We start from the raw sequence: 26,053 nt of genomic DNA, 5'->3' as shown, positions 1-26,053 counted from the left end.
ATTTCATCCATCTGTTCATCCTCGCCGACATGCCATATCCCCGTAGACGCAGACGAGCGCTCAACAGTTGGATCGCGGTACTCAGGTCCCAAGATCTTGATCTAAAGTTCGTAGAGTGATAATATTTGAGTCATTAGCATTATCCATATTATCAAAGTCCCAAGTTCTTGGGACCTAAGTTCGGTTTTCCATCACAAAATATCTTCGATAGTAATCTGATAACGTTGGTTTTTATTTATCATAAAAAATTGATTCAAATACTCAACATTTTGCTTTTGTTAAGTGGATCCTAGACTTACGAGCGAGTATGCTACCTTAATGGGAAGATTAACAATATTGAACAACATTTAGTTTCAGTTTCTGTTTAGCCGGCTGCTTAAGCTAATTGCCAGGTCAGTGGTCAGACTAACTCTACGTATGTACACGGGTCTACACGACGGGTTGTAGACAACGGTGTCCTATCACCTGCTGCGCCTGTTCTTGGTGCTGGGACTGGGGGCTGCCGTCGCACTAGACGAGCCCCGCAGCTGCTTTAATTCTGTGCGCGTTGCGGCCTTGATGCTCTGCACCTGCTGCCGCACCGAGACGTTTTTATAGGCCACAGACGGAGCCGCTGCCGCCACCGCTCCTCCAGTCGAGGCCGGACCTATCGTTGACTGTAGCTGCTGATGCTTCTCCTCGAAGAGATCGCTGACCTCCACCATGCGAGGCTTAAAGAACATATTCGGCCGAATGATGGCCTTCTCGGGATGCTTGAAGAGGTTGAGCAGGCCCCAGGTTTCCTCTTGGCGCTCGCTCTGCGGCAGCGATGAGTTTTCCACCTCAGACTCGAGAATCCAGGCGGCATTCCGCACCTCGATGCGCACCCGTTCGCACTCCTCCAGGCTCACGTTCTTGCTCACGTTTAGGAGCTGCTCCAGCGGATTCACAATGTACATGGCCGAGTGATCCGGCTTCGACAGCTGCCGGCCCTCGTTCAGGGAGATAGCCCGGTTGTGGAAGTCAAACTGCGAATAGAACTCAAAGAACTGCAGCAGCAGCTCGCTCAGCGAGCTCGTATTCCGGCTCTGGAAGCCCACACGCTCCAGGTCCCGGCCGAAGGTGCAGTTAATCCCGTCCTCGGTGACCCTCACATCTGTCGCTTCAGCCGCCTTCACAAGAGCCCCAATGGTGGGCAGTATGGGCTGGCGCAGCTGCTGCAGAAAGTACATGACCAGGCAGGTTAACGAGAAGTTGCTTATCCAGCGACCCGGCGATGGATTCGTCAGTCCGCAGGCCTGCGCCCAGCGTCGAATGCTGAAGGTAAGCGGACGCACTCGAGGATCAATCTCCCCGAACATATACAGCAGCTCGGACATGTAGAAGCCAGATCTGAAACGAGAGAGAGAGCAACACAGTCAGAGAGGATGAGTACTACGCGGTTCATTGATAGAATAGAGAACTGACCCATCCCCACTACCACCAGCACACTCCGGATGTGAGTGCAGTCCCCTCCCGAAACCCCTAACCGTCGGTGAATCATGGCCATCGGCATGCCAGGGGAGGACAGACAGCCCGAGAGAGAGAGCTGATTCACCTGCTGCTGCTGCCCCAAAGAGAGACGCAGAGCGAGCGCCTTGTGTGGCAGTGGCATTTGGCAATAGCCACCTGTCGCTATCTAATCTTATCGAGGCTGGGGCCAAAGCTTTTGCCCGTTCTGCCTCGGGGTATCTTATCTTAGGTCTCTCCCAGCCTAGGCCTGGGCTGCCATGGTATGTTGTCACCAACGTATCTCTGACTCTGGCTCTGGTTCTGTGGCCTGGTCAAAACGATTTCAACGAACGAACCCAACGGAGCACTTCCTTTTGCTGCCACGCAAGTTTATTTTTTTTTTTGCTGGTGACCAAAAGAAAATCTACCAAAACAAGGTGAAAAATACAATAAGAATTAATCCCAAGAGTTTCTGGGAGAAGTGTGAATCCCAAACGATTCTGGGAGAAGTGTGCAATGGATATCCAAAAGGATCTGCGCGATTAAGTCTTTGCATGGCTAAAATATGGTGAAAGTTATGGCTGGAAAAACGAGATCCCTGAGGTTTCCTTCCGACCAAAAACTATCTTAAAATGTATGCTCTGAAGAGACGTTTCCCCAAGAAAGGATTACAGACACATTTCCTTGAAGGAACGATCTGTCTTTGCACAGTTTCTACATGGCTTACATGACCATTCCATGGGTTCAGTTCTGTCATTCCTGCTTTTGGTTTGGGAGTGTTGCAATTGGAACTGGTATTAATCATCTAGTGCGTGCGGGGCGGCTCCTGATAACGCTATTTGCTAAACACAATTCCGATAAGGCGGCCAACAGAGAGAGCGCCGAGCCATAAACCAACCAACATCGTGATTAATACAAAAAAATGCTGCTAGGGCAGGGCGGGAGCTTTTGGTATGTGACTCAAGAGAGAACCAAATCAAAAGGAAAGGGTAGATTAATCACTTGAGGATCACTTGATTCCCAGGGAATACATGGGACCTCTTGTTCAATCATCTCTTAACTGTTTCTTTCCCGTATTTCTTTACAGCCTGCCACATTATGGGTATTGGTTATGGAGCCTCTGACGAACAGCTGGAGAAGCAGATCGGTTGCGTCAAATACACGCTATTCTGCTTCAACATTGTGGCATGGATGATAGCCACGGCCTTGTTTGCCCTGACCGTTTGGCTGCGGGCCGAGCCGGGCTTCAATGATTGGCTGCGCATCCTGGAGGCGCAGTCTTTCTACATCGGTGTGTACGTGCTGATCGGCGTCAGCATCATCATGATGGCGGTGAGCTTCCTGGGCTGCCTGAGCGCCCTCATGGAGAACACCCTGGCCCTGTTCGTGTTCATTGGCACGCAGTTGTTTGGCTTTGTGGCGCTTGTGGCTGGTTCGGCTGTCACGATGCAGTACAGCACGATTAGCTCGAGCCTGCAGCCGCTGTTGAATGTGTCGCTGCGTCGCTTTGTGTCCACCTCGGAATACACCTACTCCAACTACGTGCTGACCATGATCCAGGAGAATATCGGCTGCTGCGGCGCCACTGGACCCTGGGACTATCTGGATCTGCACCAGCCGCTGCCCAGTTCCTGCCGGGACACGGTCAGCGGCAATGCCTTCTTCAATGGCTGTGTGGATGAGTTGACCTGGTTCTTTGAGGGCAAAACTGGTTGGATTGTGGCCCTGGCCATGACCCTGGCCATGCTCAATGTCATTTGTGGTACGATGAGCTTCGTCCTAGTGCAGGCCGTCAAGAAAGAGGAGGAGCAAGCCAGCAACTATCGCCGCTGACCCTAGACACGCACATACTTAAGTTAGAAGTACAGATTACACACAAACGGCAAGAGACCCTGCGGATAGTTAGTACTACATTACATCCCTTCCCCACTAGATAGATCCTAGGTTAACCCCACCCACATCCAATTCGAACAATAAGCTTACAAATAAAGATTTAAATGCGACTCGGCGACGCAACCCCAAATACTCACAGGTTGCTCATGGAGAGGTCCACCTCCAGGTTTAGATGCTCATGATGGTACTTGATGATGGGCACCCGTGCCTGCAGGATGCGCCGCACGTGACAGACCCCGGGCAGAAAGAGGTGCAGCATGTCGCCAAAGCATTCCATGTGTCGCTGCGTCTGCGATCGTCCGTTGCTCAGGTTCTCCTTGGTGTGGTAGATGAGGCGCGAGGGGGGCTCGCCATTCGACTGTTTTCTACCGCCAGTCTCCCCATCGAAGCGTAGGATAAGGTCCAGGTCGCAGCCCATCTTGCCGAAGCCGTTTACTGAGGAGCCAAACGGATGGGCCTGGGCTGCGGGGAACATCCCGGAGATAGCCTGCTGCACCTGTAGGGCGGCCAGAAAGCGCATGCGTACGCCGAGGTCGTTCAGCTGGGTGTGCCTATGCAGTAGTTGCACCTGTTGCTCGATGCTCTCCGCGCCGCGCAGCTGACTGAGCAAAGCTTCCTGGTCGAGCTGCCTGGTGCCGTCCACTGATTGCAGACCGCTGGGCGGCGGGTGGTGAATGTTGTTGTTGTTGTTGGGGGCGAGTTTGGGGCCACGCTTGCCGGGTGCCGCCTTGAACCAGAGGAAAGGCGAGCGTACGGGCACACCGCTCAGGTCCCCATTGGTGGCACCCGAGTCAATGGCAGCCGCTGCCTCATGGGCCGTCGAGTATTCCAGCAGGATGTAGTGGAGATCGTCGTCATGCCGCACACAGTAGTGATGCGCCCCCACAATGGAGCCGAACCGACTGCAGTAGTTATACAATTCCGAGTAGGACTTCTCCGAGCTGACCTGGACCACGATGCTGCGCTGAGCCTGGACCTGACGGCCAGCAATGAACTCGTCATAGTTGGGCTTGCCTGGCGGGGAGAGACGAGAGGATAATTACGATAGAAACAAGCTGCTGGTGGCCCTACCTCTGGACAGGGCAGCCGATGCGGCTTCTGTGGTGTATTGTTTTACGCAATATTTTCGCCAGAGCTGCACGTTTTGGGCTCGGCGCATCAGATTGTTCATGGCGGGTATGTGTGGCTGACTGGTGAAAATCCTAGCACTACTTCATGCGTCCTGCAAGTCCGGCGTTTAACTTGAACAAATAATCCCTCGAATATTTGGTTGCACTTGCGTTTGTGAGGTTAAGGCAAATGCCCAGCTGTTCGGCTGCCTGCACCAGGGCTGCAGTGATATCAATTTCTGATTTAATGCGAAATTTGTCTGATTAATATTAGCTCTATTCTGCACTCAAATCTAGATAATTAAGCTTGAATTTAAATATGAAGGCTCTAATAAAAACATTCATTTAAATGAGCAGACACATATCGAGGCTGATGGCAGAGTATCCATCCCTGATGATTTAAGTGTTACATTTTTTAAATGAAATTCCACAATAATTGACTATATATATGTCTATATGTAGCATATTATTCTCCAATCAGTGCTTTTTAGCTACTTTCATTCAAGAAGACTTTCTTAACATAAAACTTTAAGGTTATCGATTACTTCGATTGCCGATGTGCTGGCGCGAATATTTAAAATCTCGCTTGAATTTTTCAAATACACATTTATTGAGTTATTATCGTTAATACATTGGGGAATATCCACATTCACCACTGGGATGCCCAGTTCCTTCGTATAACCATGTTCAATTATGCTATATATGTATATTCACGTACAAAAATGAGACACCCGGGCTATATTTTCGAAATATGTGTAAAGGGTCGTCTTGCACTCTCCTATCCTCTCCTCTCCCTATTAATTGGGGATTGTTTTGTTACATTTAAACAACATGTGGTGTATACATATATGTGTGTGTTGGTATATACATAAATACGGTGTGTATATAGATTGCGGTTATTGATTATATCTGCTGGGGATCTGATTACGTTGGAGTGAGTCCATAGAACAGCATGTTATGTATGGTTTATATTAGATCTGGATCTTAGATTTACTTTTACATTGTTATTGTTCATTGGGTTGCGAATACAGTTGGAGTGAGACTTATGAGCCTAAGGATCTACATATAAGTAAATTTTGTGTGTTTTGAATCCTTCATTTAATCTGTATTTTTTTGTGTTTTGTGTTGGGTTGTGTGTTTGTGGGTTGTGCTTCTTCGCTTCTTTCTTTCAAATGCAAAGTCGTCGATCCTGAAATTTGATTTTGTTTTTCTCGTGTTTTGTTTGTTTTTTGGTTTTACTTATTATCTCAGTATCACATATGTTTCCTTCAAAATGCTGTCGGTGTGCGGTAACATTGGAAACATATCCATTTAGCAACAATTTTACACGCTCTAGCTGTTTTTTTTTTCTCTCTATCTAGAAATAACTACGCGAACAAGGAACACATTAAAAGCGTGCCAAAACTTAAGATAATTTAATTATTATTAATTTAAAAAAAGGACTGCTCTGAGCTGTTCTCATTTTGGGCGCTGTGCGTGTGTGTGGTATGTGTGTGCGGGTGCCAGTATGCTGCTTGTGGGAGGACAAAGGGGAATCGGGTTGAAAATGCCTGTGCCTGGACTAAACATTAATACATACATATATCCTTAGCTCCTAGCTTTTACACACGAACACGTACACATCCATACATTGAAATACAAACATACATATCGCATAGTTATGTAAGTATATAGTTTAGTTGAGTTTTTTGTTTTTCAGTTTAGCTTAGTTTCGATTAGTTTAGCTCTAGCTCTAGCTTGGCAGAAATGCACTCAAATATTGCTTGCCACAGCTGCACAGCCACTCCCATGTCGGCCACTTCCACTTCCATCTAGATGTCGTCGATCAGGCGACCCTCGATGACGGACGAGTGGTGGTAGTTGGGACGCGGCCTGAAGTCCTCGTTCTGCTCGTTCAGCTGCGTCGGCGATAGATCTACGCCCGGACATGAGGGCGTCACCACAATCTGTTCATACTCATGTATGCGCTTACTGCATGAAACAAAGAGAGATGGCTATGGTTAGATCCTCTTCTTCGAACTGCAAGCCCTACTTACCCAAAACACCTAAATATGACGCTCTTGAGCCAGGCGAAAAAGTTGAATTCGGCTGTGAGGCCTGGTTTAACGGCTGGGTTGGCTGTGCCCACATAGAACCAAACAACAAAGACCACCAGAAAGCAGGTCAAAGCGTAGTACCAGTTGACTAGCAGCATCACCAGCAACTTGACAAAGGCCTAGCGAAAGCAACAGGTAATAAAAAGATGCCAATGAGGCAGAATCACCAGCTTACCCCTCCCAGCGAGAACCAGCGATTGCAGTAGCCAGAGTACCAGTTTTTCGTCTTGGAATGAATGGGTGGACGGATGGGAGCAATCGGTTCATTCTCATCCTCGCTACCGCCCTGTGTGGCCGTCTGCTCCACTGATAAGGCTGTGGCATCTTCTGTACCCGTTTCTGCGGCTATCGTCGTCGTTGAGGCCCGGGCTTCCGCTTGGCTGGGAGCCGGCGCTGTCGAGGAGGTGCTGGGCCCCTCCAAGTCGAACTCCATTGGCGCCGCCTGGTGCATGGGAGAGTTCTGAGGACTCTGCAAATTCTTGTGGCGCACTCGATCGGGGAAGAGCAGGTCCAGGTCGTTGCCTCCATCGGAGACGCTGCCGTAGCGACGTGTCTCGTAGCTGGGGCTTGAGGCCTGAATGCGGAATCGCTCCTCGCGCTGCTCTTGTATGTCAAAGGTCTGGGCCAAGGCAAAGTAGGCGTAGTTGATGCAGGCGTAGGTCAGCAGGAAGGGCATGGTCACGATGGGGGCCAGGAAATTAATATCGCCCACAATAATGAAGGTGACCGTCACGAGTGCCACAATGGCCATTGCATATAGAGGGACTTTGTTGGGTCCGCGCTGCAAAGGGAGCGATGCGATATTGAATCCCATATCTAAATAAATAAAGATTACTTACACCTTTGCCCAGCACATCGATGCCTGGAATGACGCTTTCTTTGGCTATGCTCTGGAGAACGCGCGGAGTCCCATACATGGCGCCTAAACAGGAAGACATGCTGGAGACGTAGATGCCGGCTAGGAGCAGGAAATGCACGGCCGACACTTTGACGGAGATCATGAAGTCTTTGTAGAGTATGGCCCGTTGACAGGTGGCCCCCAGGAACAGAACAAACACCAAGTACAAAAATGTCCTGCCAAAGAGAGGGAGAAAAAGAGTCACTATTTGGTAACAAGGGTACCCTTTTTGGGGAAGCCTTACGAAGTGCCAAAGGCAGCGAGGGTTCCATTGGGTATGTCTGTCGAGGGAGCGCGCAGGTCGCCGCTCATATTGATGCCAGACAGAACGCCGGTGACAGTGGGAAAGAAGACCCCAAAAACGCGGAACCACGAATATCCGTCCTCGTAGCTTGGCCAGAGATTTTCTGCAAAGTTGCCGCTCACCCAGCCATCGAAGCCATTCTCTGCGATGAGAATCAAAATGAGCAAGGGACAGACCCAGAAATAGACATGATCTTACCTGGATCTACTCCTACAAAGCTGCCCACCATAAAGTCCAGCGCCGAGATAAGCAGGATCATCAGCAGAATGAACTGCAGCTTGATAACCCACTTTACGCCGGCCACATTGATGCAGCCCAGGAGCAGAACAGCAGCGGTGGCAAAGCCACGAATGGCCCACTTGTTGCCTTCCAATCCGACCAGTCCGGCCATCGACTCGCCGAATCCCATCACATTCAGGGCACAGCCCACGGCCTGGCCGAAGCAGTAGAGCAAACCCAGGGCGCCACCGAACCGGGAGCCCAAGGTGTGCGCAATCAAAAAGTAAACGCCGCCGCTTTCCACGCGACACCGTTCGCAGATGCCGATGGCCGAGAGGACGCTCACCAGGGCTATGAGGACAGTGCAGACGATGATGGCCACGGCATTGATGATGCCCGCCTGGGCCACGATCCAGCCCGAACGCAGGAACACGATCACACCAAAGACGTTAATCAGACAGGAGGTGAAGACCCCATCCCAGGTACCGAACAGGACCGGCTGCGATATAAAGAAGTTCGAGCGCCACCTGTTGAGTGTTGGATGAAACGAAGGATGTGCTGTAGTCCTGGGGCGGCAACAGAAGCCGGGGCTATCCATTACTCACCATGGCTTATCGCCCTGCTCCCCGGCGAATATCTCGTTCGCCCCGGAGGCATGGTGGCCACCGGCCGCGTATGTGTACTCGTTGCCCAGGTCCACGAATCCACCCGTGTTGTTGTTGGTCCGCTGGCGAAAGCTGGCCACGGCCACCTCACCGTCATCATCGCCTCCAAGACCGAAGCGCTGCCAGTCGACAGTGCGCCGGTTCCCGTTACTTTCCGCCGTATTACTCATACTTCGCTCCGGTCTGCGTGCGTGTTGTGTATGTGTGTGCGGGAGAGAGAGAGAGCTGTGGGTTTTTTAGGCGCTTGTTGTTGTTGGAGCCGACTTATTCCTGGCCTCTGTGATGGGACTATCTATCGACTATTTTGGCCTAATCGCGGCAATTAACTGATTGCTATTTATTGGCTTCTTGACTGGCTCTGGCTGCGACGTCGCAATGATGATGATGGATACCAAAACACATCCACGCAGGCAAGCGAATGAAATTTTGGGCATGTGATTTAGCAGAAACTGCGCTCCAAGTCTGTGGTCTGGCCCCCTTTTCGCTTACTCGCAGTTGGCACGCGAAACAGCGGACCTCATCATTGGAGGCGGGATGTAACGAATGTCGGTGGTAAATGCGCAAAAAGTTAAATAAAAACACACTTTCATATGTAAACTATACGCAAGTCGTCATCGATAGCTATCCGTACGTGCTGCCATACCGTTAAATGGGCGACCCGATTATTCCTGAGCTACCAGATGATGGCCGGCGCGCCAATTCAAATGAATGAAAATTGGGAGACAACAAATGTGATTCTACAAATTCCTATACCCATGGGTTTTATTTTTTATATATTTCCATCTTCTAGTCCTTCTTGGTGATGGCAGGCTATCGAATATCGACTAAATCTGTTGTTTTAATTTAACATCTGTTCGAGCTCCGACTGGGTGGCAACTCCACAATGCGGTCTCTGCACGTGTTTACATTTGGCGTTCAGTTTTTATTCTCAAGCTGTGCGGAAAATGGTCAAAAAGAAGGAAAGGTCAGCTAAGGGGCAAAAGAAAGCCGACAAGGAAGGGCCTTCTACATCAGGATATGCCGCCAAGATCGCCACGTCTACCCAGGGAGATGCAGAGACTGGGATTTGGGGCGATGCGCGCTTCCAACATTTGCTGTCCGATCCCCGCTTCAAGGGTGTGCCCAAGGTGCAACGCAAGGTGAAGATCGACAAGCGCTTCCAGGGCATGTTCACGGATGAAAAATTCAAGGTGAAGTATACTGTGGACAAGTACGGTCGACCGGTCAACACAAGCAATGCCGAAGATCTGCGCAAGTTCTACGAACTGGATGAGAACGACAGCGATGATGGTGAAAAGGAGGCTGAGGCAGAGGCGGAGGTGGTGGCTAAAAAAGAGGTCGAAGAGGAGGAGCAGAAAGAACGCCGGGCAGAAGAGCTGGCCATTGCTTGCGTGGACGTTAAAGAGGATATTTTCAAAAACGATTCCTTGGACAGCGACGGCTCCGAAGTCCCGGAGAACCTGCGCGAGCGCCTGACCAACCCAAATGTTGATTATGCCCGAGGCGAAGGCCGCCTGATGACGGACTCCTCGTCGGACGACGACACCGACGATGACGAAGGTGCCGAGGGGCCCGAGCTGCAGATCGACCATGTCTGGGGCGAGCTGGACAATGATGCCGAGAGCACCGAGGTGTCTACCCGACGCCTGGCCATCTGCAACATGGACTGGGATCGCATACGCGCCGAGGATCTGATGGTGCTTCTGAGCTCCTTCCTACCGCTCGGTGGAAGCATTCTCAGCGTTAAGATCTACCCCTCAGAGTTCGGCAAGGCACGCCTGGCCGAAGAAGAGATTCACGGCCCGGCGGAGCTGGTGAAGCGGGACGAGAGGGAGCAGGAGGAGGAGGACGACTCCGACGAGGAGCTGGTCAAGGAGCAAGACAGTGACGCCGAGGAGGGTGACGACTACCATATGGAGAAGCTGCGCCAGTATCAGCTGAACCGACTCCGCTACTACTACGCTGTGGCTGAGTGCGACTCCGTCGCTACCGCCGACAAGGTGTACAAAGAGTGCGATGGCATTGAGTACGAGAGCTCCGCCACGCGCGTCGATCTCCGCTTCATCCCCGACGACACCTCCTTTGAGGAGGATACGCCGAAAGACGAGTGCTTCGAGCTGCCGGATGCCAGCAGCTACAAGCCCCGCCAGTTCACCACGACGGCCCTGCAGCAGGCCAAGGTGGACCTCACCTGGGATGAAACGGCGCTGGACAGACGCGAGCTGGGCGACAAGCTCTCCAGCGGCCAGGTAGACAAGCTCACTGACAAGGAGCTTCGCCAGATTGTGGCTTACAGCAGCGAGGAGGACGAAGACGAGGATGAGGAACAGCCCCAGGCGGAGGAGAAGAAGGCGCAGCAGCAGCCAGAGCAAAAGCAGCCTCAGCCTCCCAAGAAGCTTTCAAAGCAGGAGCGCATTGCTAGCTACAAGAACCTACTGGCCGATATCCTGCAGAAAGAGAAGCAGGAAAAGGAGCACAAATACGAGATGGAAATGTCCTGGAACATTGAGCCGGCTATCGAGCCAAAGGAAGAGCAGGAGAAGACGAGCATAGCCACATCCGGCCAGCCATCCGAGCTGACCCCCATCGAGAAGGTTATTCAAAAGCGTAGTGAAAAGAACAAGCTGCGCAAGGAGCTGCGGCGGAAGAAGCAGAGCGAGGCACGGGGTGGCGATCTCGAGGACAGCGACGACTCCTCAGTGCCCGATGGCATCGACATGAATGATGCCTACTTCGCCGAGGAGTTTGCCAATGGCGACTACGAGCCGCCCAAGACTAAAAAGCAGGCCAAAAAGAAAAACAAGAAGCAGGATCAAGTCGAGGATTCTGCGGCGGAGCAGCAGCACCAGCAGGAGCTGGCCCTGCTGCTAGACGACGGCGACGGCTTGGAGGAGAAGCATCACTTTAGTCTGACAAAGATCCTCAAGGAAGAGGAGCAGAATTCGGGCGGCTCCAAGCGCAAGCGTCGCAAGCAACTCAAAAAAGCCAAGCAGCAGCCGGAGACAGCCAAACCTGACGACGACTTCAGGGTGGACCTGAACGACACGCGCTTCAAGGCCGTCTACAAGTCGCACGAGTACAACATTGATCCTACGCACTCCCACTACAAGGCTACCAAGGGCATGCAGCAGATCATTGGTGAAAAGCTCAAGCGTCGCGAGCGGCAGGTGGACGGAGTTGAGACAGGGGACTCCCCCGACGAGTCGCTGGCTCCCAAGCGCAGCAAGCAGCAGCTGGAACAGTCTGCGCTGGTGAAGAGCCTCAAGCGGAAACTCCAGCAGCAGCCGAAGGTCTAGGGGATTACCGTGTATTTGCTTAATGTAAATTATTAAGTTAGAAAAGTAAATGCTAAACATAATACGCGTACAAAAAAGGTCTTCTTTTCGCTGGGGGATCATAAATTAGTTGTAGTTGTAATTGAAATACTGCTTGTAGAGGAAGGAAGTGATGCAGGGATCCAGCCGGAAGATATCGGGCACACAGATGCGGCGCTCCTGTTCGTAGACCACCATCAGTTCGCAAATACGGGACCAGGTGGAGTTGTGGAGGCGCCGTATGAGCTGGCAGTCTAGTTTGGGCCGCGTCAACGTGACCACCACGGTATGTACCTGCTGGGGCGTGGCTCCGGGATCGATGAGCGCGACAAAGGGGCTGCGGCCTACGCACAGCTCGTAGAGAACCAGCCCCAACGACCAGATGTCAGACTTGTAATCAACCTTTCCATTACCGGACATCACCTCCGGGGCCATGTACAAGGGGGTGCCTACGCCCGCTAGGTGCTGCTTGCTGGGGGCATGGACATTGGATATTCCAAAGTCGGCGATCTTCACCCGGTCGCCAGCGTCGAGGAGCATGTTTTCCGGCTTGATATCACGGTGGATCACGTTACGTATGTGCAGGTACTCCAGACCAATCACCATGTCGCCGAAGTAGTGCAACAGGCGCTCATGCGGCAGGTTGGCCGTGTGCTGAATCACGTCCCGCAGGGTCCCGTTGGGCGCGTATTCCATCACGATGTTGACGGTGCCAGAGTGGTTGAAGGAGCGAATAAACTCGACGATGTTGGGATGACGCAACTGCGAGATGATGTAGATCTGGTGGGTGGGAGATGGAACCATAGTTATTCCACATAGTTCGAGGACAACGCCAAGCTCACCTCCTCCTTGATCAGACTCAGCTCCGTCTTTGGATTGCGCACGATGATGCGCTTCACGCATACTTGACGCTGCTGGCGACTGCCCTCGTGCTGCAGGCACAGGAAGACGCGGCCGAATGTGCCCTGGCCGAGCACGCGCACGGCTCTCAACATGGGATCGCCCAAATTCATTTTTAAAGGCTGGCAATTACCAAATATTGCAAATAGTTTTCCACATAGCCAGTTTACAGTTAAACGCCATTCAGCGCCTCGGGCGCCCATAATCGATAGATCCAGAATCGATCAGAGCAATGAATCGCTGAATTGAACCGCTGAACCCGCACTTTTAAATTCAAATTTAAATTGACAATATTTGCAAGGCGGGCGCCTGCGCTGCGCTTCCTGCCAATTGCGGCTGTTATATAAAGCGATTTATCGCCGAATTGCTAATTAAAAATGTTGCCAAGACAAAGCGACAGGCCATGTTAGACAAGCAAACTGGCGCAAACTGGCATGTTATGCAAATTGTGTTGGGTGAGAAAGCAGTTTACTTTTACTTTTCCCAATGGATAATGTGTCTGCGCAATGCACATGGTACACTTAGCCATCCAAACAGCCAGTCAGCCGCATTTGCCTGCTGCAAGCATACTAACCTACAATAAATCGCCTCGATTGCACTCGAAAAGGCAGCGCGGCTTTGCTGGTGCAGCTGCGCCCCTATTCGCATGCAGGAGACTTCCCCTTCAAATTCGTCTCGTCTCGAATATCAATTTTAGGCTATTTCGAACTTCCTAAGTCGCTCACATGCACGCGGGGCATTATCTAACTTTTGCTGCATTTTAATTGGAATGGTTACTTATATCTCGTTCGATTTGAATCGGTTGAGGGGAAATCTCTGCGAGCGAATGAGAGAGATTGAGAGTAAGAAAGCTCATTAACCTTTCACCTGTGGCGTCAGAGCCCACCACGCCCTGCTGCGTGCTCTAGTTGAAACAATGGAATGCACTTGCATAATGGAGAGCATAAGAGAGAGGCCGCCGGGCCCTTCCCCATATTTAGAGCCCCACGGCAAGCAAATCCCATCATTTATCACTCCACCTGGGGATTTAATTGGGCTCCTGACAGATGAACGCGGAAGCTAGATTTGCATGTCGGTGACCAGATCGATCTTTTATCAATCTTCTAGCGATGTACCTGTACCGTTGTTGTTTGCACCTCTTTTCCGGTTTCTTTTAAAATACCTTTTCTTATTTTTGTGTCATTCCCTCATGCTGTTTTGAATCCTTCTGGCAATGGAATTCCGATAATTCCGATAACACAATCATTTACCGTTTGTTTTTCTAATTGCTTGCTTCTCTCTCTCTCCTCTTTGTCTTTGGCACCTTTTGAAAAATGCCGTTAATGGTACTTGCACTTGCACTTACACACACAGACACCCGGACTGGGACTGGTTTGTGCGTGCGAGTGTGTGGGGTGGGCATGGGTGGTTAACCCGTTGGTGCCGCTATTGCTTTTATTGACAACGGGTTTTTCTCCTCCTTGGGGGGCTGCATTGCCTTGCCTTGCCCCCAGTGGCGGCCAAAATGCCGAATACGTAATATAATATATATTTTAATTGAACCACTATCCCGCACGCATACTATACGCATACGAGTATACATATGTACATATGTAGGTATGTACATATATGTTTTTGTCGAATTTTCACAAACAATTTTGTGGCAGCAGCCATAAATTACAGCAAGAAAAAGGAAGGCAATAAATTGGGGCGTCGCATTATTTGATACCCTCCATTTGCAGATGGATCGAGTCGACATCCACAGCCATATGAAAGAAAATTTGCAGTTTAAACTCCCACAATTTAAATCTCCTTTTATAGAATAATAAACTGCCCCAAACTAAATCTTGTAGACGGCCATGTAGAAAAAACATATAAAAAATTAAAATGAATTAATATTCCTCATCATAATAACTGTTAAAATTATATTTTTAGAATAATGGCATCCCGCATAGAACTTGATTTGAAACATTAAAACAAGCAGAAGTTATGAATTCTGCATCCAAACATCCTGAGATCATAATATGTACAATGTCTCGAATGATAGTGATCCGATCTGATGTTGGACTTTAGATCTAGCATTTACATATGTATATGTACGTAATTATATGTGTACATATGTACTTCATTTTATGGAGTCGGCAGATGCTTCCTTTAAATTCATTGCAAAATATCTGATGTATTTAATAATACCCTCTGAACGGGGTGGGGTATTAATATAACAAACTCCTCTCATATTTGCCCCCTACCAGTCGTGCTGTCTGTGTTTTGGTCTGCCTCGACTTTGACTTGAAGTTCGTTGCCGTTAATCGTTGTTTCGGTTGCTGTTGTTGCAGCATTGCAACATTGTTTTTGTAGTTGCAGCTACTCGTGCTGCTGCCGCACATTTCACATTTCGCTGGCTAATTCGGCGCTGCTGCTGCCTCGCCTTACCTTTCTTTCCACATCTCTCTGTGTGGTGGAGACGGCTCTTGGCTCTCGGCTCTGGGCTCTGGCGGGTATAAATCGAATCTGGTCCCAGAGCTAGAGCCACATTCAGCCTGCCGCCGTCCAGGAGTTCGCTTCGCTTCGCGTAACCAAAAACGATCTTTGGAATATTGCAATCGAATCCAGAATACATTTTTTCCCAGTGACTTTCTGTGTGTTGTTGTGCTCTCTCTGCTCTGTGCGTGTGTTTCGTTTCAACAAACAAATAGAAAAATGCTGAAACTCATTGTAAGCAAATCAAAAAATATGATATAAGTCCATCAGGAATATCTATCCATCCATCCAAAGAAAAAAAATGAAATTTTAAGAAGGTTTTCCTTATAGGGAAAACGAAAGTTCTGTGATAACAAATGGGGATCTACATAAGATCTAATTCTGCGCCCTTACTATCCACTTTTTAGCTGCCCTGCCTGGCACTGGCCCTGCTGGCTGTAAGCGTGCACGCTTTGAAGATCCACGACTACGAGCACCAGGAGCAGCCCCACGAGCAGCAATACGAACACCAGGAACATGCCAGCTACGAGCCGGAGCACGAGGAGACGGAGCTGCATCATGAGGTGGAGCATAAGCATGCCACGTCGCATCAGAGCGTCAAGTTCCATCACTACCACGCCGTGCCCGTGTACATTAAGAAGGAGGATCAGCATCTGGTAAAGAAGCCCATCGAGATCGGCGGCACCAAACAGAAGCTGAAGATCCTGCATCCCAAGAGCGAGCACAATCACAACCACGGCCTGGTGCTGGAGAACCACAGCGAGTCGCATCTGCACGAGCATGGCCACTACGAGGAGCCCGTGCACCACTCGGAGCAATACGAACATCACGAGCACTATGCGCACCATGAGTAGGCAGATCAGATCCTTTTCGGCGCCCCCCTTTGCCAAATAAGTTGTGAGGAGGAGTTATTCTCCCCAAACCCAACCCCATCCCATTCGTGTGTAAGGCTTTTTTTATATGTACCGTCTCTTGTTAAATAAAACGTTTACCTAGAGTATTACCGAAATCAATGAGGGTTCGTGTTTTATCCATTCTATGTACACACATTTTTGGGAAGGTTGTGTCGTATTGTATCAGATTTGTACCATTAGGCAACATTTGATAAAATTTCGAAAAGTTTCTCAAAATTGATTTGGAAAAACTTTTACGCTAAATGAATATTTTACACATTCGGTTAGTAATGTATGTACAAGTACATGTATAAGTAAAATAGAGCTGCCATACTTTTCATTGCTTTGGCGCCCATATGATTTTGAAATGCGGAGCACGCCTGTCCTTTAATGTGTTCTTTATGGAGAGATAATTGAATTTTTAAAATTATTTAATTTTAAACCATTTCATATTTTAAACCAGACTCGGCTTGAGCACTTTATCCTATCCCTATTTTGTAAAGGGATATAAGTATATAGTATGCATTAAAGGACCATCCGCTAAGCGCAGTTGGATCTTTGGAGGGATTTACATTATCGTCCATAGTTAGTCCCCTCCAATCATATTATATTATTCTAACAATAAAAATTATCTCGCTTACAATTCCCTATTATTTCATCCATATAGATCCGCAACTTTTATTTTATTGCTTGTTTTTGGCATTTGGACAATGATAATAATAATTATAGGTTAGGTTAGGTTAAGGCGGTAGCCGGGAGGGGGGGGGATAAGAGCCTCCCGCCCCCAAGCTCACTTGGACCTATAAAAGGTCCGTTGTGTTGCCGCATGGGCATGTGCCCCTTCGCGTTGCCCGAACCGTGAGAGCATACTACTGCAGGTTAAGGGCAGTCCCATCCGGTGGCTTGGATGTATTTGGACAAGGTCCCTGGTTTGATTACGGACAGGTCCGAAATGTCCGTGAGGAAAGCGGCCCCGAGAATACGAAGACGACGATTTCCAAGGGCTGGGCAGTGGCAGAAGAAGTGGGGGACCGATTCCTCCTCCTCCTCGTCGCGACAACTCCTGCAGAAGTCGTTATGAGGGATTGACAGTCTAGAGGCGTGAGTGCCGATCTGCCAGTGTCCCGTAATGGCTCTAGTAACTGCAGAGCACTGTGCTCTGCTGAGTTTATACAGCTCTGCTGAGCGCTTCTTCGATCGATATGGCCATATCAATCTTGAGACTTTACAGGAAACGGTTTGCTGCCATCTCCTATTGGCATTTTGCTCGAACAATTCGTGCGTTAGGAGCCTGCACGTAGCCAAGGGCATCGCTACTTGCTCCCTCTCCGGTAGGAGAGGAATCGTAGTACCCTGCCTGGCTAGCTCGTCGGCGGCGTCATTCCCCTCGATGTCCCTGTGGCCGGGGACCCATATAAGGAAGAGATCTAACTGCTCTGCGATCTCGTGCAGAGACCTGCGGCAGTCATTTACAGTCGCTGAGTTCGACGATATTGAGCCTAGAGCTTTGATAGCTGCTTGGCTGTCCGAGAAGACGCACACTAAGTGCGTATCTAGAAGTAATTTGGAGACGATCGAAATGGCCTCCTTGATGGCTTCAACCTCCGCTTGGAACACACTACAGTGATCCGGGAGCCTGAAGCAATGACTGATGTTCAGCTCGCTGCAGTAGACTCCGCCTCCCACGCGGCCGTCTAGCTTTGAGCCATCAGTGTAGAAGTGGACCGCATTTGCAGGTCCTGGTTCGCCCATCTCCCAGTCCTCCCTAGATGGGATTGATACCTGGAAGGGCGTCGAGAGGTGATCACTGGGGATACAGTAATCTGTCCTCTCTGGTAATTGCGGGAGTCTCATCAGGATTCCCGAGTGCCCAACCGCGGATGCTTTCCACAGTCTGGCTTCTCTCATTCTGAGGGCGGAAAGTGTTGCCACCTTCTTTCCCATGAGATCCACAGGGAGGAGGTCCAGCACAGTATCCAGGGCTTCCCCTGGAGTAGTGCGTAGCCCGCCAGTTATGCATAGCTCTGCCATGCGTTGAACTCTGCTGAGTTTATTGAGGCATGTCCTTCTGTCCAAGGCTGGCCACCATACCACCACTCCATAGAGCATGATTGGTCGTATGATGGCGGTGTAGAGCCACCGAACTATATAGGGGGTCATTCCCCATTTTAGTCCGATGGCTTTCCTGCAAGTATAGAGGGCCACTGTGGCCTTCTTTACTCTATCCTCTATGCTCAATTTCCAATCGAGCTTTCTATCGAGGATTAGGCCAAGATACTTGGCGTTGTTGCTGAAGACTAGCGTTTCCCCACATAGTCTTGGGGGAATCAGTACCGGAACTTTGTACTTCCTAGTGAAAAGCACCAGTTCCGTTTTAGACGGGTTGACGCCTAACCCGCATTTGTCTGGCCATTTCGACATTTTCGTGAGAGTACTTGTCATGCACTCACACAATGTCTGCGGAAATTTTCCGGAGAATGCTATGGCAACATCGTCCGCGTACGCCACCACACGGCAGCCACCCCCCTCTATCTCCCGCAGCAGTGTGTTCACTGCCACGTTCCATAGGAGGGGCGAGAGGACTCCGCCCTGCGGTCTTCACCTGCTGAAAAATCTGGTAGATGTTGACGTCCCCAGTGATGCCTCAACCGTCCTGCATTGTAGCATCTGATCGATCAGGCTCACCGTCCTGGAGTCAACGCCCAGATCAGTCAGTGCGCCCGTGATGGCGGTCGGAAGGATGTTGTTAAAGGCGCCTTCTATGTCGAGGAAGGCTACTAGGGTGTACTCCTTAAAATTAAGGGATGCTTCGATGATCGATGTGATCGAGTGTAGGGCCGTTTCGGTGGATCTTCCCTTCCGATAGGCATGCTGGGAGTCTGAGATCAGACTGGACGGAATGCACGCCGTTAGATGCAGCCCCAGGAGCCGCTCCATCGCCTTTAGAAGAAAAGACGATAGACTTATGGGTCTGAAATCTTTTGGGGCAGTGTGCGAGGGCTTGCCTGCCTTGGGTATGAATACGACTTTGGTCTGAAGCCAGGTGTCAGGAATGCACCCGTGGGAGAAGATTCCCTCGTAAATTATTTTGAGCCAGTTAATGGCTTTATGTCCCGCGTGAATCAGTTGGGCAGGGAAAATGCCGTCTGGCCCCGCGGACTTGTAGGGTTTAAAGCTTCTGATCGCCCAGGAAATGTTTTCCTGGCTTAGCAGTCCCAAGATGGCATTTGAGGCGACAGAAGGAGGCGCGAGGTAGTTGGGTCTGTTTTCATCGCAGCCAGGGAAGTGGGTATTTAGGAGAAGATTTAGCGACTCCTCGCTGGACGTAGTCCACGACTGGTCGGTGTTCTTCAAGTAGCCCAGGGTGGGTGTTGTCTTCGAGAGAACTCTGCGCAAGCGTGAGGCTTCTGAGTTACTCTCGATTTCGCTGCAGAACTTACGCCAGGAAGCGCGTTTGGCTTTTCTAAGTTCTTTGTTGTAGGTTGACAGACTGGCCTTGTATTCGGCCCAGTTTTGCTCAACGTTTTCAGCCTTAGCTTTATTGAAGAGTCTCCGGGAGGCTTTCCGGAGTTCACCCAGTTTCGGATTCCACCATTCAGGTTTCTTCCGGCCTCTGTTCTTGCCAGAGGGGCATGCTTTGTCGAGCGCCTTATTGCAGGCGTCGGTAAAGATCTTAAGAAGACGAGTCGTGGCCTCCGTGGAGAACTCCTCCTCAGATGGGGGCTCAGGGAGAACACGACAGAGGTAATCAGAGTACCGAGTCCAGTTTGTCCGCCTAATGTTTCGGAATCGGACTGGCTTCGGTACTGAGAAGGAGAAGACAGTTTCCACGTACCTGTGGTCCGAGAAGGAGTGCTCTTCCAGGACCCTCCAGGATACAATGTTACGCTGTATCTCATGAGAGGCAAGCGTGAGGTCCAGGACCTCCTTGCGGTTTTTAATGATAAAGGTGGGATCACTACCCCGGTTTAGTAAGACCATCTGAGTGGTCAGTAAGTAACTGAAAAGGTACTCACCCCTTTCGTTTGTGTCAGTGCTTCCCCACTGACAGTGATGTGCATTGGCATCGCACCCCACAATTAGGCCGATGTCCTTGGCCGAGCAGTCTGCGATTAGAGCCCGGAGAGGCGCGTGTGGAGGGGGGTCTGGTTGTTCATGCCCCATGTATGCGGAGCAGATCCTCAGTGAGCGCTCCTGGCCTTCGAGGCTCACCGGTCGCTCTCGTCGAACGCGTAGTCGTCCAAGATATCGTCCGACATCATGGACGCCGCATCCGACGCCGGGTTGTCTTCCTCGCACGAGGCCCCCTCTTTCGGGATCTCCGGCAGCTCCGGGTCTTGCTCGACCTCCGCTTGCTTGCCCTTGCGATCGGACTTGTAAGTGGATATGGTGACCTTCTTGTAGCCATAATCCACTACACCGTCCGACTTTGCGAGGAGATCAATGGATTCCTCATTTAGGACGAGGATAATCTGGCGCCTCTGCCCTTGGATATCCTCCACCTTTGCCACCTTCCAATCGGCTGTAGGAAGGTGGGGGTTGCAGACCTGCAGTAACCTGAGGATCTTCTCAGGCTCTGCAGGCTTAGCCGAGACCCACGCTCTGGCTCTCGGGCGACTAGGGACATCTTCCCACTTCACGGCCTCCAGTTTCGCCCCTGGATAGACCTCTTTTAGGGCCGCCACCGCCTTCATGTAGAGGGCCGCAGAGCGAGCGTCTTGGCAGGCGATGGCTTTCACCTTGCCTTGATGCCACCCTGCGTCCTCACACTTTGGCGGTGGTCCGCCGTTCTCCTCCAGTTCCAGTAGGAACCGGTCCTGGAGCTCGTTCTCCACCAGGTGCCACTTATCGCGAGGGACATGGCCGTCCTCGGCGCCCCTGTCCAGGACACCGATCAGGGTCCTGCCCCTCGCCACCTCAGCGAACGACCGGTTCGTGAGGTGGGTCTTCACCCGCTTGGCTTGCTGGGCTTGGCCTGGCTGATTTGCGGGGTCCTCCGCTGAGCGTTGCCGCTTGTTGGCGGCCTTGGCTGCGCCCTTTCCGGCTTTGGCTGGCTGGAACAGTGGAAGGATTGAGCAGGCCCACAGCCTCTGCTCCTTTCCTTCGGCTGACGCCTTGAAGTTCGGGTCTTCGTTGGACAGGATGAAAGCCGCTCGTCTCCTGTCCTGGTACGACGGCTTTCCACCCCGTGGTGCAGAGACGCTGCCCGCCGGGGCTCCCATGGGTTCTTCGGTCCCGGTGCGCTTACCAGCCGCGATTACGCTCTGCTTGGCAGCCACCCCGGTATCCGCTTCGCCCTTGGAGCCACCCGACTTGGAAGGACCCGATTGGCTTTTCGGGCCCCCCTCGCTGCGGCTGCTGCCTGAAGACGGTGGACCGACTCAGTCTCCTTCCCCGTCTTCTTTGGACCCGGTTTCCCAGGCGCTGGTGCAGAGGGATTGGCTTGTCCCTCCGGTACTTTAAGAGGAGTACCGAGCTCCTTTGCGGCTTTGTTGGTTTTTATTTGTTTATTATTTGGCATAGTAATTATTTACTTATGTAGAATTTTGTTAGCTTAAATTAATTAGAACAAACTCCCTTTGACCGTCCAATTTAAGAAACCCAAGGGGCTGGGCCGCATCCTTTGGTTGGAAAGAATCTTTGTTTAGAAAAAAAACTATTCCGCATGGAGCATCTAAAGTTTGTGGAGTGCTGCATTGCCACCAAGCACAGTGGATGAACCGGCCAATTTAGTTTATGTTAATTATTTATGCTGATCAATAATATATACATATTATTTACTTCATGGGGTCGGAAACGCTTTCTATAAAAAAGTCTTATTTTGTATATCCATTATACGACTATAATGAGCGAATGTGTTGTATGTACATATGTATGTTCGTACAAGGCGATTGCCGATGTTTTTTTTTCCCAATTTTGCCAAATAACCTATTATCGACTACTTAAGCCGGTGTTTTCACCGGGTCCTGACGGAGTTCCCGACTGTGCACTCAGGTACTGCGCCGAGGCTTTGTGTGGACCCTTGCTTAAACTATTCGCCATGTCCATTGATTCTTTATATTTCCTCCCAATTAACATGGGAAGGAATCGTTTAAAATTCCTCTCCATAACAAAGGTAGCAGGTCTGATGGAAAATAATTATAGATGTATATCTGAGTTATCCGCTATTCCTAAAATGTTTGAGAACATAAGAACATAAGGCCATAGGCATAAAAATATCGTCCTTATCTCGGAGATTGGGGGTTGTAGTACCATATCTGGGCAACTCATCCGCTTTCTTTCCGCTCTTTGCCTGCAAGGTCAAGGCGCATTTGGTGTGGTGCGAAGAGCTCCACTGATGCAAAGGGCGGCAGTTCGCTGAACTTTCCGCAGCTGATTGGTGCTGACTACTGCCAGATATATCCATTGGTCTATGCTTGGGTTCATGACTCACTTTAAGCCAATAGCTTTTTCGCAAGTGTAGACTGCTGTCGTTGCCTTCTTCACTCTATCTTTGACATTCAAGTTCCAATTAAGCTTTTTGTCAATGACCAACCTAAGAAACTGGCACTGTCGCTGAAGGAGAGCCTGCATCCACTTAGTATTGGGGGGTTGAGGCGCGGCACCTTATATTTATTTGTGAATAACACGAGCTCCGTTTTCGAGGGATTTATTCCCAGTCCGCGCGATTCTGTCCATCCGGACAATCGAGCAGCTTTGCGGTCATTAAGTCGCAGAGTGTATGCCACTACTTTACAGTCCCCCCCTTCCAGGTCTGACCAGGTCTGAGACAGGACCCTACCTTGCGGGGTGCCTCTCTTGACATACCTTGTCTGGTTGGACAATCCCATCGATGATGTGACTGTCCTGCATATGAGCAATTCTTCAATGAGCATCACCAAGTGGCGGTCCACCTTCAGGTCAGTCAGGGCTTCCGTGATGGCTCCCGGCTTGACTTTATTAACGGCTCTCTCGATATCGAGAAAAGCTATTAATGAGTATTCTTTTAGATGCAGAGATTTTTCACACTCGAAATTACTTTATGAAGTGCCGTTTCCATGAATTTTCCTTTCCAGTAGGCATGCTTGAATGCAGCTGAGGACTTTTGATTTTCCTAAGTGTCTCAAAAGTTTTGAGTAGGAAAGACGATAATCTGATTGGTCTAAAGTCTTTTGGGGCTGAGTTTGAGTCTTTCCCTGAAGACTATCCTAGCCTTAAGCCAAGCTTTTGGTATTGTACATACTGCCAGTATTTTCCTGAAGATACATTTTAGCCAGTTGATGGCCGTATCCCCGGCCTTTTGAAGTTGGGCCGGGGTTACATGGTCCGAGCCTGGCGATTGCCTGGGGTTTGCCCGTTTATCGCCCGTTTTGTGAGGATTTGATCCATCGAGGTTACCGGCTTCTCTCCTGGGAGATGTGCCGGCTCAATGGTAGTGCACCCGGGGAAATGCGTATCTATTAGAATGCGCAGGGACTCCTTACTGGAATTGGTCCACGTACCAGACTGATTTTGTAGCCAGCCCAGTGGTTCTCCTCGTTCGCGCTTTTGGCTCTGTTGAAGAGAGTCCTACAGCTTTTACATAGGATGTCTATTTGTTTTGTCCACCATGGGGGTTTCTTTTTCCACCTAGGTTTGTCAGAGGGGCATGCTGTGAACTGTTTACTAGACGATCTAGGTCGTCCTTTGTGTCCGGCCATGTTGGTGCTTTAGAGGGGAGTAAGTTCTCCAGGGCTGAGCAATATTTTTCCCTGTTGGACTGCATGGGATTAATGTAGTCATTAGGTTTCGGACGATGAAGCTGAACAGTGATTCGCCGCTTACATTTGTGTCCGAGCTCCCCCATTGAGGTTGGTGAGCATTGGCATCGCAGTCTATTAGTACGTCTATGTCCGACCTCTCGCTGTCGCTGGCGAGTTTGCGAACAAAGTCGTTGGAAGGATCATTTTCCTCATGGGCCATGTAAGACGACATTAGCCTTAGATGTGTCCCTTTCAGCTCTAGGCTTGCCGCCGTGTCGTCTCTATCGCTATAATTAAGGAGCAACCTCTCCTTGGAACAGTCTTGTCTCCCAGTAATTTGGAATGAGTCCTACATCATTCCGCTTCACAAAAAAGGTTCAAGATCAAACATTGAAAACTATCGTGGTATCGCAAAGCTTTCCGCCATCCCGAAGCTTCTTGAGTTCCTGGTCACCCGGCAACTGCAACATCTTTGTTGCAGCTTGATATCTCCGTCGCAACACGGTTTTTTCAGACATCGTTCAACATCGACTAACCTTCTTGAGTTTTCTAACCTAATCCACCGTGGTTTTCAAATTGGTTTGCAGACGGATGTAGTTTTTACGGACTTCAGCAAGGCATTCGATTCTGTGAACCATGCTCTGCTTATTCAAAAGCTCTCTTTATTAGGGTTCCCAACGAATCTTCTAGATTGGATTTTGTCCTATCTCTCTAACCGTACTCAACGTGTTTTGTTTTCTAACGTGTTGTCAAATACTGTTAATGTTACTTCAGGTGTGCCACAGGGAAGTCATCTGGGCCCGCTTCTGTTTATTTTATTTGTGAAAGACCTTCCTCAAGTTATAACATACTCTACTACACTAATGTATGCTGATGATGTCAAAATCTGTCTTTCTTACTCTGATTGGTATTTGCACACACGCCTTCAACTTGATCTAAGTGAACTACTATTGTGGTGTTCAACTAATCTTCTTTTTCTGAACCTTTCCAAATGCAAACTTATGACATTTTACCGTCGCGCTCCTCATTTTGTCTCATATGTTCTAGGAAATTATGTCCTTGAGCGAATTTCGAGTTCAAATGACCTCGGAGTCCTTTTTGATCATAAGATGTGTTTCAACACCCATATAGCTGCAACTGTAAATAAAGCTAAGGGTGTTTTAGCGTTCATCAAGCGTTGGTCCAAGGAGTTTGACGACCCGTACGTTACGAAACAACTGTACATCTCGTTAGTAAGTCCTATATTGGAGTATTGTTCTTGTGTGTGGAGCCCGCAGTATAAAGAGCAGCAGCCTGTTATTGAATCCGTGCAAAAGCAATTTTTAATTTTTGCCCTTCGGAACTTTAACTGGGACTCGGGTAGAATCTTGCCACCCTACCGGTCTAGGCTAAATCTTATTGACCTGCCGTCGTTGCACCATCGCAGAATATGCAATGGCGTAATGTTCGTGCACAAGCTCCTTCTTGGGACTGTTGACTCCCAAACTCTCTTGGGTCAGATTGACTTGGCCGTTCCATCCAGACCTACCCGTACTTTTAGGCCTATCCGTCTACCCATATGTAGGTCTAATTATGCTGATCATGAACCTTTTAGGGTTTTATGCCATAATTATAACTCCCTCTGTCAAACCCTATCCCCTGAACTGTCTCTTAAACTAATTGCATGCAATATTTATAATCATTTAAATTTAGCTAACTTTTAACTTATCTTTTTCCGCCTTTAGTAACTAAGTACCATTATTAACAGATAATTTGTTAATTTAATAAATAAATAAAAAATAAAAGATATTAAGTGCTTTCTGGCAAGAATGCAGGTGCGGGTTTAACCTTCATGTTGAGCTACAATCATCTTGTACTCCTTCGACCCTAGTCCACAAACCTTGTCTCCCACTATCCAAGGTTCCTAGACTAGGGCTACGTCCGCTCCACTTGCTTTACAGTGGTACTGCTTAGGACATCCTTAGAATTCTCCACCACTGTGATGTCGGCGTCTAGGTCGTCTTCGACTTCATCGTCGTGACACATCGCCTCGAATTCACGTATCAGCGTTCTATCGGTGGAATAGCCTTCTAGGTCTGTCTCCGTGTAATCCGTGTTGCTACTTCGCGAAC

At 49.6% G+C, this 26,053-nt stretch overlaps 6 protein-coding genes across 7 annotated transcripts; 3 read left to right on the top strand and 3 right to left on the bottom strand.

Annotated features, from left to right (window-relative positions):
• Window positions 1-203: 203 nt before the first annotated feature.
• On the bottom strand, window positions 204-4,676 carry LOC108153237 (poly(A) RNA polymerase, mitochondrial). Its single transcript, XM_017283074.2, has 3 exons — window positions 4,435-4,676; window positions 3,501-4,377; window positions 204-1,371 (listed from the first exon to the last, which is right to left on the bottom strand). Exons 1-3 carry the CDS (start codon window positions 4,532-4,534, stop codon window positions 462-464), a joined length of 1,887 nt encoding a protein of 628 aa, XP_017138563.1. The 5' UTR covers window positions 4,535-4,676; the 3' UTR covers window positions 204-461.
• Window positions 1,793-3,493, top strand: LOC108153238 (tetraspanin-2A). The gene is made up of 2 exons (XM_017283076.2): window positions 1,793-1,907; window positions 2,558-3,493. Exon 2 carries the CDS (start codon window positions 2,569-2,571, stop codon window positions 3,301-3,303), a length of 735 nt encoding a protein of 244 aa, XP_017138565.1. The 5' UTR covers window positions 1,793-1,907; window positions 2,558-2,568; the 3' UTR covers window positions 3,304-3,493.
• A 749-nt stretch (window positions 4,677-5,425) lies between the features above and the next one.
• LOC108152225 (solute carrier family 12 member 8) lies at window positions 5,426-9,291 on the bottom strand. Of its 2 annotated transcripts, XR_001774803.2 has the most exons (8): window positions 8,595-9,291; window positions 7,969-8,516; window positions 7,711-7,912; window positions 7,408-7,642; window positions 6,744-7,349; window positions 6,509-6,687; window positions 6,052-6,443; window positions 5,426-5,982 (listed from the first exon to the last, which is right to left on the bottom strand). XR_001774803.2 is itself a non-coding variant. In XM_017281408.2 (7 exons), the coding sequence occupies exons 1-7, from the start codon at window positions 8,822-8,824 to the stop codon at window positions 6,284-6,286; spliced, it is 2,160 nt and encodes a 719-aa protein (XP_017136897.1). In that variant the 5' UTR covers window positions 8,825-9,291; the 3' UTR covers window positions 5,426-6,283. The 2 variants fall into 2 exon arrangements, 1 of the variants encoding a protein (XP_017136897.1); XM_017281408.2 differs by having other exon boundaries at window positions 5,426-6,443.
• Window positions 9,292-9,525: 234 nt separating this feature from the next.
• LOC108152224 (ESF1 homolog) lies at window positions 9,526-12,020 on the top strand. Its single transcript, XM_017281407.2, has one exon. The coding sequence runs from the start codon at window positions 9,599-9,601 to the stop codon at window positions 11,948-11,950; it is 2,352 nt and encodes a 783-aa protein (XP_017136896.1). The 5' UTR covers window positions 9,526-9,598; the 3' UTR covers window positions 11,951-12,020.
• Window positions 11,946-13,055, bottom strand: LOC108152226 (serine/threonine-protein kinase Nek8). The gene is made up of 2 exons (XM_017281409.2): window positions 12,811-13,055; window positions 11,946-12,748 (listed from the first exon to the last, which is right to left on the bottom strand). Exons 1-2 carry the CDS (start codon window positions 12,979-12,981, stop codon window positions 12,056-12,058), a joined length of 864 nt encoding a protein of 287 aa, XP_017136898.1. The 5' UTR covers window positions 12,982-13,055; the 3' UTR covers window positions 11,946-12,055.
• Window positions 13,056-15,317: 2,262 nt separating this feature from the next.
• LOC108150831 (histidine-rich glycoprotein) lies at window positions 15,318-16,348 on the top strand. Its single transcript, XM_017279139.2, has 2 exons — window positions 15,318-15,562; window positions 15,736-16,348. Exons 1-2 carry the CDS (start codon window positions 15,548-15,550, stop codon window positions 16,180-16,182), a joined length of 462 nt encoding a protein of 153 aa, XP_017134628.1. The 5' UTR covers window positions 15,318-15,547; the 3' UTR covers window positions 16,183-16,348.
• The last annotated feature ends 9,705 nt before the right edge of the window (window positions 16,349-26,053 follow it).

This window comes from Drosophila miranda, chromosome XR (assembly GCF_003369915.1).
Source record: "Drosophila miranda strain MSH22 chromosome XR, D.miranda_PacBio2.1, whole genome shotgun sequence".
Lineage (NCBI taxonomy): Eukaryota > Metazoa > Arthropoda > Insecta > Diptera > Drosophilidae > Drosophila > Drosophila miranda.
The sequence above is the reverse complement of the archived record's forward strand: the minus strand, read 5'-3'. Positions and strand labels throughout refer to the sequence as shown.

Excerpts from the sequence above, each read along its gene's own strand:
- LOC108153238 (XM_017283076.2), top strand. The coding sequence starts at position 2,569 with ATGGGTATTGGTTATGGAGCCTCTGACGAACAGCTGGAGAAGCAGATC.
- LOC108153237 (XM_017283074.2), bottom strand. The coding sequence starts at position 4,534 with ATGAACAATCTGATGCGCCGAGCCCAAAACGTGCAGCTCTGGCGAAAA. Across the intron at positions 4,378-4,434 it reads ATCGGCTGCCCTGTCCAGAG|GCAAGCCCAACTATGACGAG; the intron begins GTAGGGCCACCA and ends TCTCCCCGCCAG. Across the intron at positions 1,372-3,500 it reads GACCTCTCCATGAGCAACCT|ATCTGGCTTCTACATGTCCG; the intron begins GTGAGTATTTGG and ends CTCTCGTTTCAG.
- LOC108152225 (XM_017281408.2), bottom strand. The coding sequence starts at position 8,824 with ATGAGTAATACGGCGGAAAGTAACGGGAACCGGCGCACTGTCGACTGG. Across the intron at positions 7,913-7,968 it reads CTTTGTAGGAGTAGATCCAG|AGAATGGCTTCGATGGCTGG; the intron begins GTAAGATCATGT and ends TTCTCATCGCAG. Across the intron at positions 7,643-7,710 it reads CTCGCTGCCTTTGGCACTTC|GACATTTTTGTACTTGGTGT; the intron begins GTAAGGCTTCCC and ends TCTCTTTGGCAG.
- LOC108152224 (XM_017281407.2), top strand. The coding sequence starts at position 9,599 with ATGGTCAAAAAGAAGGAAAGGTCAGCTAAGGGGCAAAAGAAAGCCGAC.
- LOC108152226 (XM_017281409.2), bottom strand. The coding sequence starts at position 12,981 with ATGAATTTGGGCGATCCCATGTTGAGAGCCGTGCGCGTGCTCGGCCAG. Across the intron at positions 12,749-12,810 it reads TGAGTCTGATCAAGGAGGAG|ATCTACATCATCTCGCAGTT; the intron begins GTGAGCTTGGCG and ends CCCACCCACCAG.